This window comes from Rissa tridactyla, chromosome 6, assembly GCF_028500815.1.
Source record: "Rissa tridactyla isolate bRisTri1 chromosome 6, bRisTri1.patW.cur.20221130, whole genome shotgun sequence".
NCBI classification, from domain to species: Eukaryota; Metazoa; Chordata; class Aves; order Charadriiformes; family Laridae; genus Rissa; species Rissa tridactyla.
This window is the reverse complement of record NC_071471.1, coordinates 14,834,092-14,850,390: the sequence shown is the minus strand read 5'-3', so window position 1 is coordinate 14,850,390 and position 16,299 is coordinate 14,834,092. Positions and strand designations below refer to the sequence as shown.

The 16,299-nt window shown below is 61.2% G+C and overlaps 1 protein-coding gene across 4 annotated transcripts; it reads right to left on the bottom strand.

The window, feature by feature from the left end:
* Positions 1–8,139: 8,139 nt before the first annotated feature.
* On the bottom strand, positions 8,140–15,829 carry AMOTL2 (angiomotin like 2). 4 transcript variants are annotated; one of them, XM_054207342.1, is made up of 10 exons: positions 15,740–15,829; positions 14,421–15,241; positions 12,805–13,039; positions 12,115–12,259; positions 11,879–11,971; positions 10,935–11,230; positions 10,541–10,833; positions 10,219–10,430; positions 9,952–10,104; positions 8,140–9,507 (listed from the first exon to the last, which is right to left on the bottom strand). In XM_054207342.1, exons 2-10 carry the CDS (start codon positions 15,152–15,154, stop codon positions 9,449–9,451), a joined length of 2,220 nt encoding a protein of 739 aa, XP_054063317.1. In that variant the 5' UTR covers positions 15,155–15,241; positions 15,740–15,829; the 3' UTR covers positions 8,140–9,448. The 4 variants fall into 4 exon arrangements, with proteins under 4 accessions (XP_054063317.1, XP_054063319.1, XP_054063318.1 ...); XM_054207344.1 differs by having other exon boundaries at positions 9,985–10,104; XM_054207343.1 differs by having other exon boundaries at positions 9,952–10,101.
* Positions 15,830–16,299: the final 470 nt, after the last annotated feature.

Sequence of the window (16,299 nt, the reverse complement as noted above, 5' to 3'; positions counted from 1 at the left end):
CCATGGCGGCTCTATTCCGGGATGGAGCCACTCCGGGTCTGGCGCTGGGGGCAGCCGCTCAGGAATAGCCCCGGCTGGGCGTCGCTGCCTGGAGAGGACCTCACTTGCACCTCCAGCATCTCCCTGCCCGTCTCCAGCCAGCCTTCCTCAGGGTCCCGCTTGCCAGTTTTCCGGCTGATTTCATTTTCTTAGAATTTCCTCTGTTGGTTCCGTTTCTTTTTTTTTTTTCCCTCCATAATTCCACTTTTTTTTTTTTTTTTTTTTTTGGGACAGCTGGAAAAAATAATATGTTTTGGTTACCCTGGCAACACGCTCCTAAACTTTTGGTGGGTCCAAGACATGCCAGGAGTTCCAAGACGGCCGGTCAGGGTGGCGGGGGCTTGCCCTGGCTCCCCGAAAGCTCTCCAGCGGGTCCGGGCATCCGTGGCCATGACCTCCCCTCCGCACCCACCCGCCTTTGCCTGGCAAATACGGCACTGACTACAAATCGCTGGGGCACGCCATGGAATCGCAAAGCTGGGCTCCGCCAGCGTAGCGTTACTTCATGCTGGATCCTATGCAAGGCGGGGGGGAAAAAAAAAAAATAAAGGGATCGCGCTTTCAGGCTGTAAAAATGCGGGTGGGAATATTTTCCAGCCTGTGTCATTTTCCACCGAGGCCAAAATTCACATTCTGCCTCTCGCTGTTTGTGTTTTTCTCCCTGAAACTTGGGGTGGGTTTTTTTTGGTTTGGGGTTTTTTTTCATTTCAGGCTCTGTAACGCCTTTTCTCGCCCCGCTCCCCGCGGCTTCCAGCCCGCGGTGGTGGGAGGGAGCCTGGGGGGGCCGGTGGCCAGGCTCCCCGGGGAGGGGACAGTCAGGGAAGGGGGTCACCCCGTGTCCCCCCGCTGGGCTCTCATGGTGGCTACGGCGTCCCCATCTCCGCTTCAGCGCAGGGGGGTGCAAAAACCCAGGGTGGGGGGGGGCGGGGAAAGCACGGCAGGGGAGCGAAGCGCCAGGTTTGGCTTCCAAGTGTCAACTGGAGATGAAACACACTCCGACTTTCGCCACAGAAGAATTAGGAAATTCAAGGGAAGTGATTCTCCCTCCCCCCTGCCCTTCCCCCCCTCCTCCCCCCGCCCCAGCAAAATTTCAAGGAAACCTTGTAGGTGTAAAATTCCAAGCTTTGGGAGTTAAAACTTTCCTTTGGCCTGAAGCTAGTTGTTTCCCCCAAATTTCAGTATTTCTGTGATTTCCCTAAGGATGAGAACAGTGAGAAACGGACACCTTCTCTTCGATCAACCAACACAAACTCTTACGTGCTTGTTTTTCGGAAGAGTTTTAGCTCTAAAGTGGAGAGGGAAGTAAAATTACGAAGAAATGTGAAATGCCAAATGTCCAATTTTTCCTGGAAGGAAGAAGCCTTTTTTTTTTTATTAAAAAATAATAATAAAAAAAAAAGAATCGAAGCCATTTCTGTATGGGAAAATGTTTCACTTGTTGCTGCGCGGTGACTCAGCGCTGGTGTTAAGACCTGGGGAATGAAGTTCGGTGGTTTTTAAAGGCTTTCCCGGCCCCGAGCGATGGCTCCGACCGCTGCCATCCCCTGCAGCCGGGCATCGCCTGCCCATCCCGCCGAGGAAGGGCCGAGAGCCTCATCCCCCTCCCAGCCCCTTCACTTCCAAATGAGCTTCCGACTGCCGCGATTTTGCTCCGTCCCCTTAATTGATCCCCGGCTCCCGTGGGATATTTGACACCCTTCGGTGGGACCTGCAGCTGGATCCAGCCCCGTGTGCTCCTGCTGCTCCCACCGGGAAGGTGTGCCGGCACCTGCCACCAACCTCTAAAACTTTCCCGCTGTGGCAAAACCCAACGAGCAACTGAGAAAAAAACACCCTCATCAGCTCTCGGAGGATGCTCAGTTCCTTTTCTTACCAATTTCTGCTTGAATATTTTAAAAAATGAAAAGCTTCAGGAAACAACCCCTGCCTGGTGCGAATCCGGGCTGCCAAAGTGTCACGGTGATATTATATATTGATCAAAATAAATGAAGAAATAAAAAGGTATCTTGGGCCACAGACAACTCAAAGACAGATGCGGGGGATGTGAATAATGTTTAGCTAAAAAAACACATGTATTTCACTCAATAATGTTTCTTGCCCCTCTCCCCTTTGCTTGCGCTGAGCCGCTGATCCCAGGGGACGTGTGGGATGTCAGGGATGCTGATTGTTGCCCTGTGAAACAAAACTCACCTATAGCTGTCAAGGAAAGAAGAGATACATAAATAATTTACACACATGAGTAGGATAATGGGTGTCCAGCATCCTGCGAGTCCTCCAGCGAGCCGGCGGGGTCTGTCTGGGTGCTGAGGGACCCCCATCCCCACGGGCAATGGCAGCTCCACTCGATGAAGTCCTGAGTCTCCTGCTGTGACTTTGCTCCAGGTGGGGAGGTGACCTGGGGTCTCCGGGGGTCCCTGCCAACCTCGGCGATGCCGGGATTTCCCGCGAGCCAGCTTTGCTCCTGCTCTCTTGCCCAGTTTTTACCGCTCTCATGTCCCAGAGGTGGGACCTTGCACTTGTATCTCTCCAGACATGGAATCACCCCCGTCCCACTTGCTGGCACCTTCTCGTTACCCCAAGGGAGCTGTCGGTCCCCAAGCCTTTCATCCGACACTCGCCTCGACATGTCCCTGTGGATGCTCCTCCAGCTGGTGTCTGGAGCCCAACCATCCTGGGGACCCACCGTCCCCCAGCTCCCGCCCTGGTGCCTTCCCAGCACGGACAGACCCCCCTGCAAAAGCCCAGTGCTGGTTTTCCCCTGGAGATGCTGCGTGAGGATGAATCCATTGGCTGTTCATCGACCATCACCACCACCGTCCCAACCAAGCCCTAGCTCCAGCGGGAAACTTGAACTCGATCCAGGGGCACCATTGCATATTGGCATCAAACCGCCAACGGGCGAGAGGCACAGCGCGGATCCTGCCCGTCCTCCGCATCCCGGCTGGCACCAACATCCTCTTCCTTGCCTCCTCGCCGCCACCCATCTGGGCTGCTCCTCGGCTGCCGGAGCATCCAAAGCATCCTGAAAATGTTGCCAAGATGAAACAACCTGGGGTGGAACGTGGAGCATCTCCTTCCTCCTGGGGCAGGCAGGGATGCAGCTGAGCATGGGCTTGTTCCCTGCCTGCAGCCAGCCCTGGCCCTACATCCCTCCCTGCGGCCCCGGGTACGGCCCCAGACCCACGTACCAGCACTGGGGCGGCACAGCACCAACCCATTTGAAGTAACGTAAACCAGGGGAGGGAAAGAAGCTCCCCAAAAACCCAACCCATACACACCATTGAGGAGCTGGAGGAGCTGGTGGGGACACGGGAGCCCTGACCCGTCCCATGCCACTGGCCACCAGCTCTGACCTCCCGCAGACCTGTGGGGGCTGAAGCCCAGGCTGGAGAGGGGCTTTCGGCCACGGCCATCCCCTGCCTGGTTCCCTGCCCGCCACGTGCCCACCTAAAGGTCCTGGTACCAGGTGCAGGAAGGGCTTTTGGGGATCACACCCCCGAGCAAAGGCAGAGGAACGCCTACGGGGCTGCCCTGTGGGACGATGAGGAGGCAGGAAAGGGGAAGAATGATTCCCAGCCCTGCCAGGGGACCTGTGGGGCAAACCAGGGAATACCTGCTGCCTGCAAGGGCTGGATAGCCGGGCTGCTCTTGCGCTCCCCTCAGCTGCCTGCGTCATCCCAGGCCACAAATCTTCCAGCCCACAAGGGCACAAACCAAGGAGCACAGGCAGCATCCCGCATCCCTGACCCAGCTGCCTGCGTGGGCTGCACTCTCGGAGCATGCCCATTCTCCTCAAGCATCACCAGCCTCCTCGAGTATCCCCGGCCTCCTCGAGCATCCCCGGCCTCCCCGAGCATCCCCGACCTCCCCGAGCATCCCTGGCCTCCTCGAGCATCTCCATCCACCCTGGCCAGGGCAGGCGATGGCCAAGGTGCCCAACAGGCCAGATCCTGCCCACCACCGCCAGCCCAGGGCTGCTCCAGCACCAGACTTGGCCCCAAATTCACCCGCTGTCAGCCGCGGGGAGCAGCAAGAGCGGCAGCCAGAGCGCGGCTGGGGAGCGGGTGTGAGCGGGGAGAGACAGTGAGCTCGTCCGCCTGGTTTTTCAAGGTCACAGAGGTGGTGGGAAGGAAAGAAAAGAGAGCGAGGAGAAAAAAAGTTGACTCAGAAACCGCAGGGAATTTTTTGCCTTTTTAGAATACTGGGAAGAGAAAAAATAGCCACAGTTATTCAAAGCATCCGGGATAATAACAGCCTGTTTACTGTTTGCATGCAAAGATGGCAGGCAGGCAGCACAGCGCAGGGACAAGGAATGAGGAATTTGCCGCGCTCGCGCCACGGCCCGACCGCTTCTGCTTATCCCAGCAAAGCGCTGGGCGGCTCTCTCTGTGCCGGCCGGGAGCAGGAGCCCGGCATCCCGGCCATGACACCAAGCCGGTCCCCACCGTGGGCCTGGGAGGGACCTGGGGAGGATGGAGAAGGGTCTCCTGGTGCTGGAGGATGCTCGCGCTGCACAGGAGCTGGGCTGATGGAGCATCCCGCAGGGAGTCCCGGCCACCCCCATGAACACAAGGCCGTGCATCTCCCCTTGATAACAACATCCCGTGGGTCCCACCTCCGCTACACGCTGATGCTCTGCAGGGAGGGGACATCTTTGGAGCGGCTCGTAATTGCAATGGGATGCAAAGCCCGACGTGGCAACTTTGAGGGGGAAGAAGTGTTGCACCCCAGCAGGAGAGCAGGGAAGAGCCCTCCAACAAGCCCTGGTCACAGAGAGGAGCCGGTGGGCTCAGGGAGCTCAGGGAAGGCGGTGGGGTGAGGGAAGGAGGAAGGGGGAAGGGAAGGGTTCGGCAGGCCCGGCGGGGAGAGCTTCATTCCTGCCGGCCTGACGAGCAAGCCGGGACTTGAGGCAGGAGAAAGCAGGGCGGTTTGCCCGACTGGTTTGCTGGGAAGGCGGCTGCAGGGCTGGCCCACAGCGTTGCCAAACTTCCCCCACAAGAATCGGGATTATTTGGAAGGGGAGTGAAATTCCCTTTCTCCCAAATCCGGCTGGGGATTTTTTGGCTTTTCGAAGAGATGTTTTCCATCCTAAGGAGGTTGTGATGAGCTTGTCTTTCCCCGTCCAGCTCTACCGTTTGGCAAGTGGAAAAGGAGCGGAGATGCAAGAGGAGAGGGCGAGGAGAGACCAGGGCCAACAAAGGACCTGCCAACCTCTGAGGATGCTCCAAGGACCAAACTCCAACCTCCAGGCTCCAAAGAGAAACGAGGAAAAGCAGGAACCAAAGCTGCAGAAATGCTGCTGTGGAATGGCATCAGAGGAATGAGATGCTCCTGGATGGGAATTGGACTTAGAGGATGGCCATGGGGCCCCAACAAGATCCTCAGCCTTGTCCTTGACCCTCTGTGACCACGGGAGGGACAGTAACTTCCCCAGTAGCCCACAGGCCAGACAAGCCATCTCCCTTTCATCCGTGAGAGAGCTGCTGCCCCAGGACAGGGTGTCTCACTCCAAGCCACCGGGGTGATGGTGGTGGCTTTCAGAGCAGAGCCCGCTGGCCCTTTTCCATCTCGCCGGGGCTGCGGATGTACAGCCCGCAGAAGATGTCGCATCCAGGCGCCAGCCCGGCCAGCAGCTCGGCAGACAGCTCCTGTCACCCTGTCTTAGGGTAGTGGGGACAGGGGGACGCAAGGATTGTGGACACGAGGATGCAGGAACGTGGCGATGCAGAGACCAAGGACACAGGGATTCAGGGATACAAGGACTGAGGACACAGGGATGCAGGAACACGGGGATGCAGGGTCACAGGGATGCAGAGATGAAGGACAAAGGGATGCAGGGTCAGAGGGGTGCAGAGATAGATCAAGGACACAGGGAAGCAGGGATGCAAGGACACAGAGATGCAGAGATCAAGCACAGAGGGATGCGGGGACACAGGGGTCAGGGATGCAGGGATGCTGGGACACAAGGATCAAGGACACAGAGATCACAGACAGAGGGATGGGAGCAGGAGCAGGAGGTTTCGTTCCCACATGGTATTTCAGCTGAAACAACAAAAGAGTCACTGACAACTGCACCACGGTGACAAGGACACGTCCTGGCCTGAGCAGGAACCACGTGGGATAAAGGACTGTGGGTCCCAGTGACGCTGATGGTGAAACCCAGTGAGACGGTGCGGAAAGGGCAGAGGGAAATGCCTGTGACGACAGGGCGATAAAGCGGGTGATAACGCACACCCACGCCAGCCTTCCTTGCACCAAGGCGTGGAGCTCCATCAGGCTGTTGCTCTGGCTGGAAAGCAACCCTACCAAAACAAAGGAACCCGGGCACTGCTGCCGCATCCTCGGGGGTGTAGCAGGAGGAGTTGCGACCTCCTGCCCCAACCTGCCAGGCTCAGGCATCTTCTGCCCATGGCCCGACTCCTGCATTTACAGATGGGTTCTGAGGTTTTCCTTTCCCTTCCCAGTTTTTTTGCAGCTCTTCTCTGTCACCTCGCTATACAGTGCTGTATTCCCCCATTTTCTGGCTCCCGGAGACTGTGGAAGCCCTGGGGATGGGGGTCCACAGGGCGATGGGCAGGAAGGAGGATGGCCAAGTGGTGGGCAAAGCTCTCAAGAAAAGCCCATTCCCTGAATCCCTGGACCCGGAAAGCTGCCTGCAAACAGGCAGACCTGCCGGGAGGCCGCTCTGCATCCGGATTCGGGTAAATAAAGCATGGGGCGTGAGAGCTGCGGTATGCCAGGAATGTTGCAAGCCTTCCCGGGCGGCTGCCTGCAGCTGTGGGGCAGCAGGAGCTGGGGGAGGCAGGGCAGGTACGGCCCCTGGCTGGGGGCCACCGGGACCCCCTGGCATATTCCCAGCAGCAGCAGCAGCTCCCCAGGAGCTTCCCACCCGGTCCTCCCCCATCACTGGTCCCGTTTTGGGGGTGGGGGGCAGAAGGGTCCCCTCCAGACATGCCCTGTGCACTGTACAGGGGGAGCTTGTTTCCCTGCTTGCCAAACCCAGGAGGAGCCACGGGCGGAAGGAGGAGCCCAGCTCCGAGCTTCCCATTGCTCTGAGTATCTCTCTCCAACCTGCTCTTGCAGGGATGGTGACCTGTCCCACGGCCACAGGAAGCCGCAAATTTTCAGCCATGCTCCTTCCACGTTCCTGGATGGGAAGGGTAGAGCTGAGCTGGCGTTCGGCTTCGCAGTCCCACCGCGACCGGTGATCCTCAACAGAGTCCTAAGCCACCTACCAGGGATGAGTTGGCAGCAAAGCTAGTTTCTTATGCCATTGTTCTGCATAATCCGAGCTGAACCCCATCGCAGAGATTTGCACAAGGTCCCCTGGTCCCCAGGGATGGCAGAATTTAAAAAAAATAATGGGCTGCCAAGAAATGCCAAGCAATGCACAAAAGGGAAAGCTCCAGCCCAGCCGGTGATGGCTCCGGCCGGGCTGCCAGCACCCAAGCAGCCAAAGCAGAGTCCTCGGGGATGCTCCCTGGGAAGCATTAATGCGACAGCTATTAAAAATAAAAGGCAAATGACAGCTGCAAACAAAAAGCTCACGGAGGAAGGGCTGGGGAGCAGCACGGCGTGGTTGTGGGAGACTTAAGGGAGCCCCAGCTTGAACACCAGGAGAACTTCTGGTCTTCCAGAAGACCAAGGAGCCAGGCAGGGTGGGAAGGGCTTGGAGGTGGCTGACAAAGCCAGGGGAGAGGTTGGGGACCAGGTCCAGCTGTGCTTGAAGATGTGGCCATCAAGGACTCTGCATGGCAGGGGCTTAGGAGGGCAGGACCAGGTCTTGCGAGGAAGAGGAGGAAGATCCCATCAGGACAGAGTCACTGGAGCACTACACACAAGAAAGAAACTACTTCAACATTTCTCAGCAACTCCATCCTTTTCCCCCAACGAGGCGGGGGAAATAGGACCTCAATGGGATTTGGGGTTGATGATCTTGAGCGGTTTTTCCTCCTCTCCCACACAGCTGCATCCCAACTCGCCGCCCTGGGAAGCTGTGAAGGGCAGAGATTCAGCCAGGGGGTCACCAGCCCCAGACCCCTTCCCCCCACCGGCGCCTCTGTCTCTCCCCATCACATGGGAAAAAAGAGTATCTGTGGGTCAATATTTGGGGTTTTTTTATTAAAATATTGTTATACCAAGTGGAATGCTACAGCAATCTCGGTATAGGGCGGCATAACGAAACAGCCAGGTTTACGTTTAAATACTTAAGATAACTTAAAACACACAAACAAGAACTCGTCGTCTTTGGCAGGGAAAAAAAACAAAGTTCACAGCACGAAAAAAACAATACTTAAAAAGAAATACCAATATTAATATAAAATATATTAAGTTGTGGGGTGTGTTTTTTTTTTCCTCTTTCATAATTTTTTGTTTGTTTGTTTTCCACTTTGTAAACAATGCACGAGAACCGAACGCATTTTTTACGTGTCTGGGAGAGAAAAATAAAAAATGCAGTTGTCCAGCAAATGCATATGTTTGAAGAAGAAAGAAAAGGGAAAAAAAAATATATATATTTACACAAAGGGCAAGGACGGGAAGCATCCGAGCTCAGAGGAGCGAGACGTCAGAGCTGGCTACGGGCAGAAGCCAGCTGCCGGTAGCCGGGGGATGTGGCGGCGGGATGAAGCCACGAGAAGGGTGGCGCGTCCCACCGCCTCCATCAGCCGTCCTCAGTTCACTCCGAGCGTTTCACCTCCGGTTTCAAGGGGATTTCTCCTCCACCTTTCATTCCCTCCATTGGCATTTTCTCTTTTGCTTCGCCACCACCCCATCCCGAACCCTCGCCCGCCCATGGTGAAAACCCCGAGGCGGGATGCAGGTGATGGATGCAGTGATGGATGGAGGTTTGGGGCTCCCGGCGCTTGGCTTGGCCACATGGATCCAGGCGGACAATGGGAGCCACAGAGGATCCCTCCTGGCTCTGCCCTCTCGCAAAGACATCGGCTCATGTACAGTTTGGCAAACAAGGAGGGATTTTCCAGTCGAAGGCCAAGCAGCCGGGTGGGTGCGGATGGCCAAGAACCAGAGCCAGATGGAGCTGGGATGGGGATGGAGCCAAGGAGGGAGAGGGTGGGAAGAAACTCCCCCCGCCTCGGGAAGGAGAAGAGGCGGAAACGATAAATACGTTTGCTCCTGTCGTACAAAACCCGGGTGTATCTACAGGGGGGTGGCGAGGCCCCGCCGCCACCGCAGCATCCCCGGGCTCCAGCGCGCCCCGCGCAGCTGGGGACCCATGTGGGTGCTGAGCGGGGACGGTGGCCCTCCCACACACCGGGGCCACCCGCCGAGACCGGCCGCGGGGCCACCGCTGAGCTCCAGGCTCGGTCCTCCTTCCCGCGGGCTCCTCCGTCCCGGGTGGGTGCAGGCAGGGCGAGCAGAGGGGCTGGTGGGCAACCCCCGGGCGGCCTTAAATCAGGATCTCCACCATGTCGGCCAGGTCCAGGGCTCGGGCAGCGGCTGAGCTCTCTGCAGAGAAAGAAGGCGAGAGCTGGAGGAGAGGCGAAGAGCACAGGCACGGCACCCGCCCCACCGAAGGCTCAGCTGGGAGCACACCGCGGGTCCAGCCTCCCCCCAAGGCGTTCAAGAAAAAAAGCTCGGCACTTTAAAAATAAAATCAACGAGCGATTGCAGGGATTGAAACCCATCAGACTCCATTGTGGTCCTTAAAATGCCTTAAAAAATCACCGATGCCAAGCCCCCAGGCTGGAGCATCCCCGGCTCTCCCTGGTGTCAGAGCATCCCCAGCTCTCCCCAGGGCTGGAGAATCCCTGGCTCTCCCCGGTGCCGGAGCATCCCTGGCTCTCCCCTGGGCTGGAACATCCTCGGCTCTCCCCTGGGCTGGAGCATCCCTGGCTCTGCCCCGGGCTGGAGCGTCCCTGGCTCTCCCCGGTGCCATCCCGGAGGACTCACCCAGCGAACCGGCCGGGCGCTCGGTGCCCTCACCCTGGCTGCTCTCAGCCGCCCCGTCAGTCTGCGTGCTGCCGTCCTTGCTGCCGTGCTTGGAGTGGGAGGGCAGGGGGAGGGCAGCGGGCGCTGCTGCCCCTTCAGCACTGGCTTTGCCTGCTGGAGGAGATGCCATTAGGGATCCCGACGGCTCACCAGAGAAAACCTCCCTCCCCAAGCTCTCTACTTCCAGAACCGATGGAATGCAGGGAGCAGGCAGGCGCCTCCATGTACCTGTGCTGCCCCGGGAGTTGCCCTCAGCCAGCCGGTCGCTCTGGCCACCCCCCGTCCAGCTCGGGGTGGCGGAGGCGACGAAGACGGAGGGCACGGACTTGGCCGGCCGCAGGGAGCCTTGGAGGGTTTTGCTGGGGTCCCTGCGCGAGCGCTGCTGCAGGACCTTGATGACGGCATCCTTCTCCAGGATTTGGGCATGAAGGGCTTTTAACCTGGAGAGGAGAAGAGGCAGGAGCTGGGAGAGGAGCCGGAGGCAGGGGAGGAGAATGTGGGCACTGCCTGGCCAGACCACGGCGCAAGCCTGTCGGCGAGGTGGCCCTACCTGTTCTCCATCTCCTGGTGCTTGTGGCTGGCCAGGAGGAGGTCCTCGTTGAAGCTGCTGTTGGGGGAGTGCCGCGGGGAATGGCTGATGAGGGTGGTGTCCCGCTGGGCGGCTGCGGTGGCGGCGGCATCCATGGCGAACTGCCGCATGGTGCACTCCTCCAGGTACTTCTGCTCCCACTTGGTCATGTCCGCCTCCAGGGCCAGGATCTTCTCCTCCTTCTCCCTCAGCTGCTCGGAGAGCGTGTGGGCGCTCAGCTCCGGCGTCCCCCCGCCCACGGCGCCCGCTTGCCTCTGCAGCAGCAAAAAAACAACCCCAAAAAGAGAGGATGAGGAGGTGCCGGAGGGACGCAGCACCCAGCGCGGCTGGCCGGCACCCACCACCGTCATCCCACCTGCTGAGCCCGCAGCATCTTCAGCTCCTGCTCCAGGCGGGTGCGGAGCCGCAGCTCCAGCTGCTCCCGCTTCTCGCAGGCAGCCTGGAGCTGGCCCAGGGCTGCCTGCAGCCGCTCCACCTTCTCCACGTAGGCTCGCTTCTTCCGCAGCTCGGCCTCCGCCTTGGCCGCCCGCGCCTGGGCGCTGCCCAGCGCCTGCTCCAGCAGCTCTGCCCGCCGCCGCTGGTCCTCATTGGCGCTGCGCAGCAGGGACACCTCCCGCTCCAGCTTCTCCTTCTCCTGCTGGTGCTCGTAGCCTGCAAGACAGACCCCAGCGCTCAGCCCGGGGGGGCTTGGCCGCCCTAAGGCTGGTCAACGAAACCCCGGGGTGGGTGGGGGGGCATGTCTTTTCACCCCGAAGCCTGGCCGTGCCATCCCTCCCCCAGCACACAAGGGCCATGGGCATCCCAGCCACACGGGCAAACGACCAAAAGCCACCATTTGCCACATTCCAGCCCCAAATTTTGGCCCGGGGAGGGTGCGAATCCAGCCACCTTAGGGAAGGGGATGCGGTTCCTCCCATGGAACACCAACACTGTGTCTCTCTGCTAAAATAATGGATTTAGGTGTATTTTTCCCCCCAACCAAAACGCTGGGAGCGTTGGAGGGAGGAGGGAGAAGGGCCGGGCTGGCGCAGGGCGGGAGTGCGGGCTCAGTGCTGGAAGAGCCGGCGCGGCGGCAGGAATGTGGGGAATGCGGGTCACGCCGCCGGCCGGCCAGGATTAATGGCTGGAGTCCAGCGCCAAGAGCGGCTCCGTCCTCCCCGGGGAAGGGCCAGAGCTGCCGCTCGCCACCCGCCACCGCCACCGCCTCCTCCAGCCGAAGGGGAGCGCCCCAAGCCCCGCCGTCCCCCTCACAGACACCACGGGGACCCAGGCGAGGACAGGCACCCCCCGGGGACTTACTCTGCGCCAGGAGTTTGGCCACGCTGCCCTGGTTGCTCTCCTGGCTTTCCTGGGTCTTGCTGGCCAGCTGCTTGTTCGCCGATTCCAACCGCTCTGGACCAAAGGCAATTAAACCCAATTTTGATATAAATACAAGATTTCAGCCAGAGGAAGCCTGGCTCCCAGCAGAAACACAGAGGGGAAAAGCTGTGGGACAGAGACCACCCATGGGGATGGGGACGTGGAGGTTCCCTCACCTTTCAGGTCCCGGTTGAAGTCCTGGAGCCGTCGCATCTCGCCGTCTCTCTTGTTCCTCATGGCTTTCTCCAAGGCTTCCCGCTTGGAAGACGCCTTGACGAGGTTTTCGTAATCCTCCGAGATGCGCTGGATCTCGCTCTCCAGCTGGGGCGGAGGAAGGGACAGGCCGGGGTTAGATATTCGTGGAATGAGGAAAGGAGAGGGAGATGTTGGCCAAAGCTCACAGGTCACTCAGCCCAACCCGAGCTGCCAGAGGAGCTCAGCGCACCCGTGGGACCCCCCTGGCCTGACCCCCAGCGCACGTCTTGGGGGGGAAAACTAATTTTTTCTGCCTTTCTTCTTGCAGAAGAGTCCCTCCGCAGGTTTTGGCTCTGCCGTAGCCCGGCCGGCAGGGAACAGCCACCCCTTGTACGCGGCCGCACAAAGGGCTTTCTGTGGCGGCTGGGGATGGGGGGGACAGGCGGAGGGAGGGGGTCACCGGAGAATGGGCTCCTTCTCCCCCGTCCCGGCTGCCGCACCGCCAAAACGCAGCTGCTCGGAGGGGAGCAAGCCACCAGAGGGAGGGGGGAGTAGGGATTAAAACGCTAAAGGGGGGGAATTTTCACAGCAGCTGGTTGAGCATCCCCCCCGGGTGGGGTGAGGGGGGGACGCACACGATGCCAACGGGGGGGCTGCCGCCATCCGCTCACCTTCTGGATGCGGCTGGCCTTCTCGGCGCAGCTCTCCAGCTCCCGCCGCAGCTTCTCGCTCTCCCGCTGCAGCCTCTCGTTCTCCCGCAGGACGGCGTCTGCCCGGGCCAGCCGGCTGCCGGCCGAGACCGCCTGGGCGCTCACCAGGGCCTCCACGCTGGCCGGACCCAGGCTGCCCGGGCACAGGGTGCCCGGCGGCGGCAGGAACGCGGCAGGGATGTTGGTGGGCAGCACCCTGCGGGGAGGGAGGAGAAGGGATACTCGAGGGGCTTGGCAGTGCCGGGGAGCCGACGACACCAGCATCCCCGCTCCAAACCCAGGGGACAAGTGGGCACCGGTGCCTGCGGGTCACCCCAAAGGAGGAGGGAGGCTCCGGGAAGAGCCTATCCTGCTTTTCAGAGCTGGGAAAAGTGCCCTCAAACACAAGATAAACCCTGTCTTGCTGGGATGCCTTGACCTGACAACTCCAGGAACGTGGCTGGTGGGTCAGGACGGGCTCCCAGCCCACCCCGTTGCTGGGGGTGCTGCAGGCAGACAACAGCTCGGCAAAGGATGGCCCTCGACAGCCGGCAGCGCTGCCCCTTTTCCTTGTTTTCTGGGCAAAGCGAGGGCTCCTGGGCACAGCTCCTCGCCACCAAACTATTAATACATCCTCAGCGTATTCGGATGAGCAGGGCCAGCCCGGCCGCCCCTCATGCCACTGCTCCAAGTTCCTCGACATCCCGCGGCCGCCTCGAATACCCTGAGTGGGGCGGCCATGCACGGCCCAGCCCCGCTCCCTGCGGGCTGCCCGCCAAGGGCCTGCATTCCTGCGGGATGATATAGGAGCGAGGAAGAATAAATACATCTTCCTCGCGGCTCCCCTTCCCCTCTTTGTTCCCTGGAAGGAGAAGGTTTTCCTGCCGGAGATGCTATCGCTCTCCGCCTGGATAGGTCAGCAGGGCTGGGAGCAGCGCGTGTCCTCCCATGCAGGCTGCAATTCCCTTCTTCCCATTGTTTTCCACACTGGGAGAAGTTGTTCCCAGCCCTCCAGGCAATGCCTGGTGCTCCGGGCTCCTCTCCGTGGCTCTCTCAGAGGCAACCTGGGGCTTTGCCGGAGGTGTCAAGCTGCCAAAGCGAAGGGCAGAGCCGCCTGGCGCTGCTCATGGCCTCCAGCCCGGCCTCAGCTCGGCAGCCATCCCGCGGCACCGGGACCAAACCCGGGTGGGTTTCCACAGAGTGGGGAGCACGTTTGCCTTCCACCCTGCCCCATGCCTGTTCTAAATTTAGCCATTTCCTGAGCTGGTTCCAGCTCCTAAATTAACCCCAAATTCCTCCCACTGCATGGGGAGGGGGCAGGGTCTGCAGAGGCAGTGAGATTTTCATCACCAGTTGGAAAAACTCAACTGTGCTGGGGGAAACTGGGGAGAGAAGGGGACCGGAGGGGTCCCTGCAGACCTCTGTGGGCTGAGCCAGATCCAGCCCCACATGGACGAGGGTTTTGGCAACAGCTGCCCCACACCCCCCACTACCCTCTGCATCCCACATCTTTCCAGCATCCATCCGGGCCGCTCCTGGGGCATCACGGTGGGGAGAGACCCGGTGGGCACCCCAAAAATGAGGCCCTGGGGGGTTACCTGATTTCGGGATGCTGAAATCCAGGACCTTCCCGGGAGCAGGGTCGGGGTTCAGCCAGGTAAGCGTCCTGGGATGGGATGACGTAGGGATACTCCGGGGGGGGTCCCCGCGGCTCCGGCCCCTCAGGGTGCTGCACTCGGAGGGCAGCGAGCTGGTGGTGGCGGGAGAGCTGGGGGTAGCTGTGGGAGGCGCTGATGGGGCTCTGCGCTTTGGCCCCGTTCCTCTCCAGCGACATCCGCATCAGCCGCTCGCTCAGCGACCGCACGTGGCCGTGCTTCAGGTCCTTCAGCCCCTCGTCGGGACGTCGGGCGCCGCTCTCAGCCCCGCGCAGACTGTTTTCACCCCGAATCCCCGGGCTGGCCACTGTGGGCTGCTGCCCACCCCTCTGCGAGGCAAAGTACTGAGAATGCGCCTTGGCCTCCTCGTAGCTGGGGAGCTCTTCGCCCTTGTGCTGGGGCTGGCAGAGCCGATAGACGCTGTTCTCCAAGTAGACGTGGTCAGAGTGATGCTCCTGGCCCTGGGGCTCCTGCCGCGTGGATTGCTGCACCATTTGGCTCTCCTCCGGGCTGAGGCTCTCCAGGGAGGAGCGGGGGCTACCAGCCCCTCCGCCACCGCGCAGGGCTTGCTGCTGGATGGCCAGCAGCGTGCGGTTCTCCGTGAGGTTCCCATAGCGCAGCTGCTCCTGGATCAGGCGGTGCAGGACCGTCCCGTTCGAGTCTTCCGCTGTCCTCATCTCCGCCCGCGCCGTCGGCAAAGCCACGTTTCCACCCGAGAAGGGCGTCCCCAAGGACCTTAGCAGCAACCGGCCACGCTGAGGCACCTATGCGGGGAAAGAGGGGATAATTGGGAACCGGCCCGGGCAGGACGCAGAGCAGACCCTGATCGGCAAGGGTTTGTTTTCCAGGAATCCGGCTCGGTGTGTCGGCAGGCCAGCCGGGACGTGCCAGCCGGGTGGGAGCCCGTGGCGGCGGCAGTGGGAGCGCAGACGCAGCCTCCCCGCTGCCCTGGCTGAGCACCAGCGCTCTCATCGCACCCACGGCCGGGGCTGGCTCCGCAGGCCCGGGGCTGGGGGGGACCGGGGCTGAGCTCGGGGGTCGGGGTTGGCTCCCAGGGCCCCGGGGATGTGCCTGGGGATCCGGGCTGCCCCCGGGGACGGGGGCCGAGGTGGCTGCGGGAAGACCGGGCACGGAGCCACCGTGAGGCGGGCAGGACCCCCCCCCCCGCCGCCGCCCCCGCATGCCGGTCGAGCCGAACCGTCCCCGCACGGAGGTCCCGGTGGCAGCGGGGTCGCGGTGTCCCCTCCGGGGCGGTCACTTACCGGGGCATGGCGGAGCGGGGCGGCGGCGGTTCTGCCCGGGGAGCGCGGCGGCGGCTCTGGGCGTCCCGCCGGCAGCGGGGGCCGGCCCGGGCGCTGCTATGCCCGGAATGCGGGGGCCGGACCCGCCCGCCCCGCTCCGCACCGCCCCTCCCCGGCCCGTCGGGCCGGCTGCCGGCAGGGGGAGCGCCGACACGGACACCGGCACCGGCACCGGCACCGACCCCGACACGGGGGTCGTGGGGCAGCCGCAGCTGGCCCTGGCTGACAGCTTTGCCCCCCACCGCCACCTTGGGAAGGAAGGGAGCGGGATGCGCATCCCCAATCCTCGCTCCCACCTCCCCCATAAATCACCCCAAAACTCGCCCAGGCCTTTTCCCGATCACACCAGAGCCCATTGGCACCGTGAGCCCCGACGGCGTCGCTGGCAGACCCAGGGGGGCACAGAGATGCTCGGGACGCAGGGATGCTCGGGGTGCACAGGAATGCTTGGGGTACACAGGGATGCTCAGGGCGCAGGGATGCTCGGGGCGCGCAGGAATGCTTGGGGTACACAGGGATGC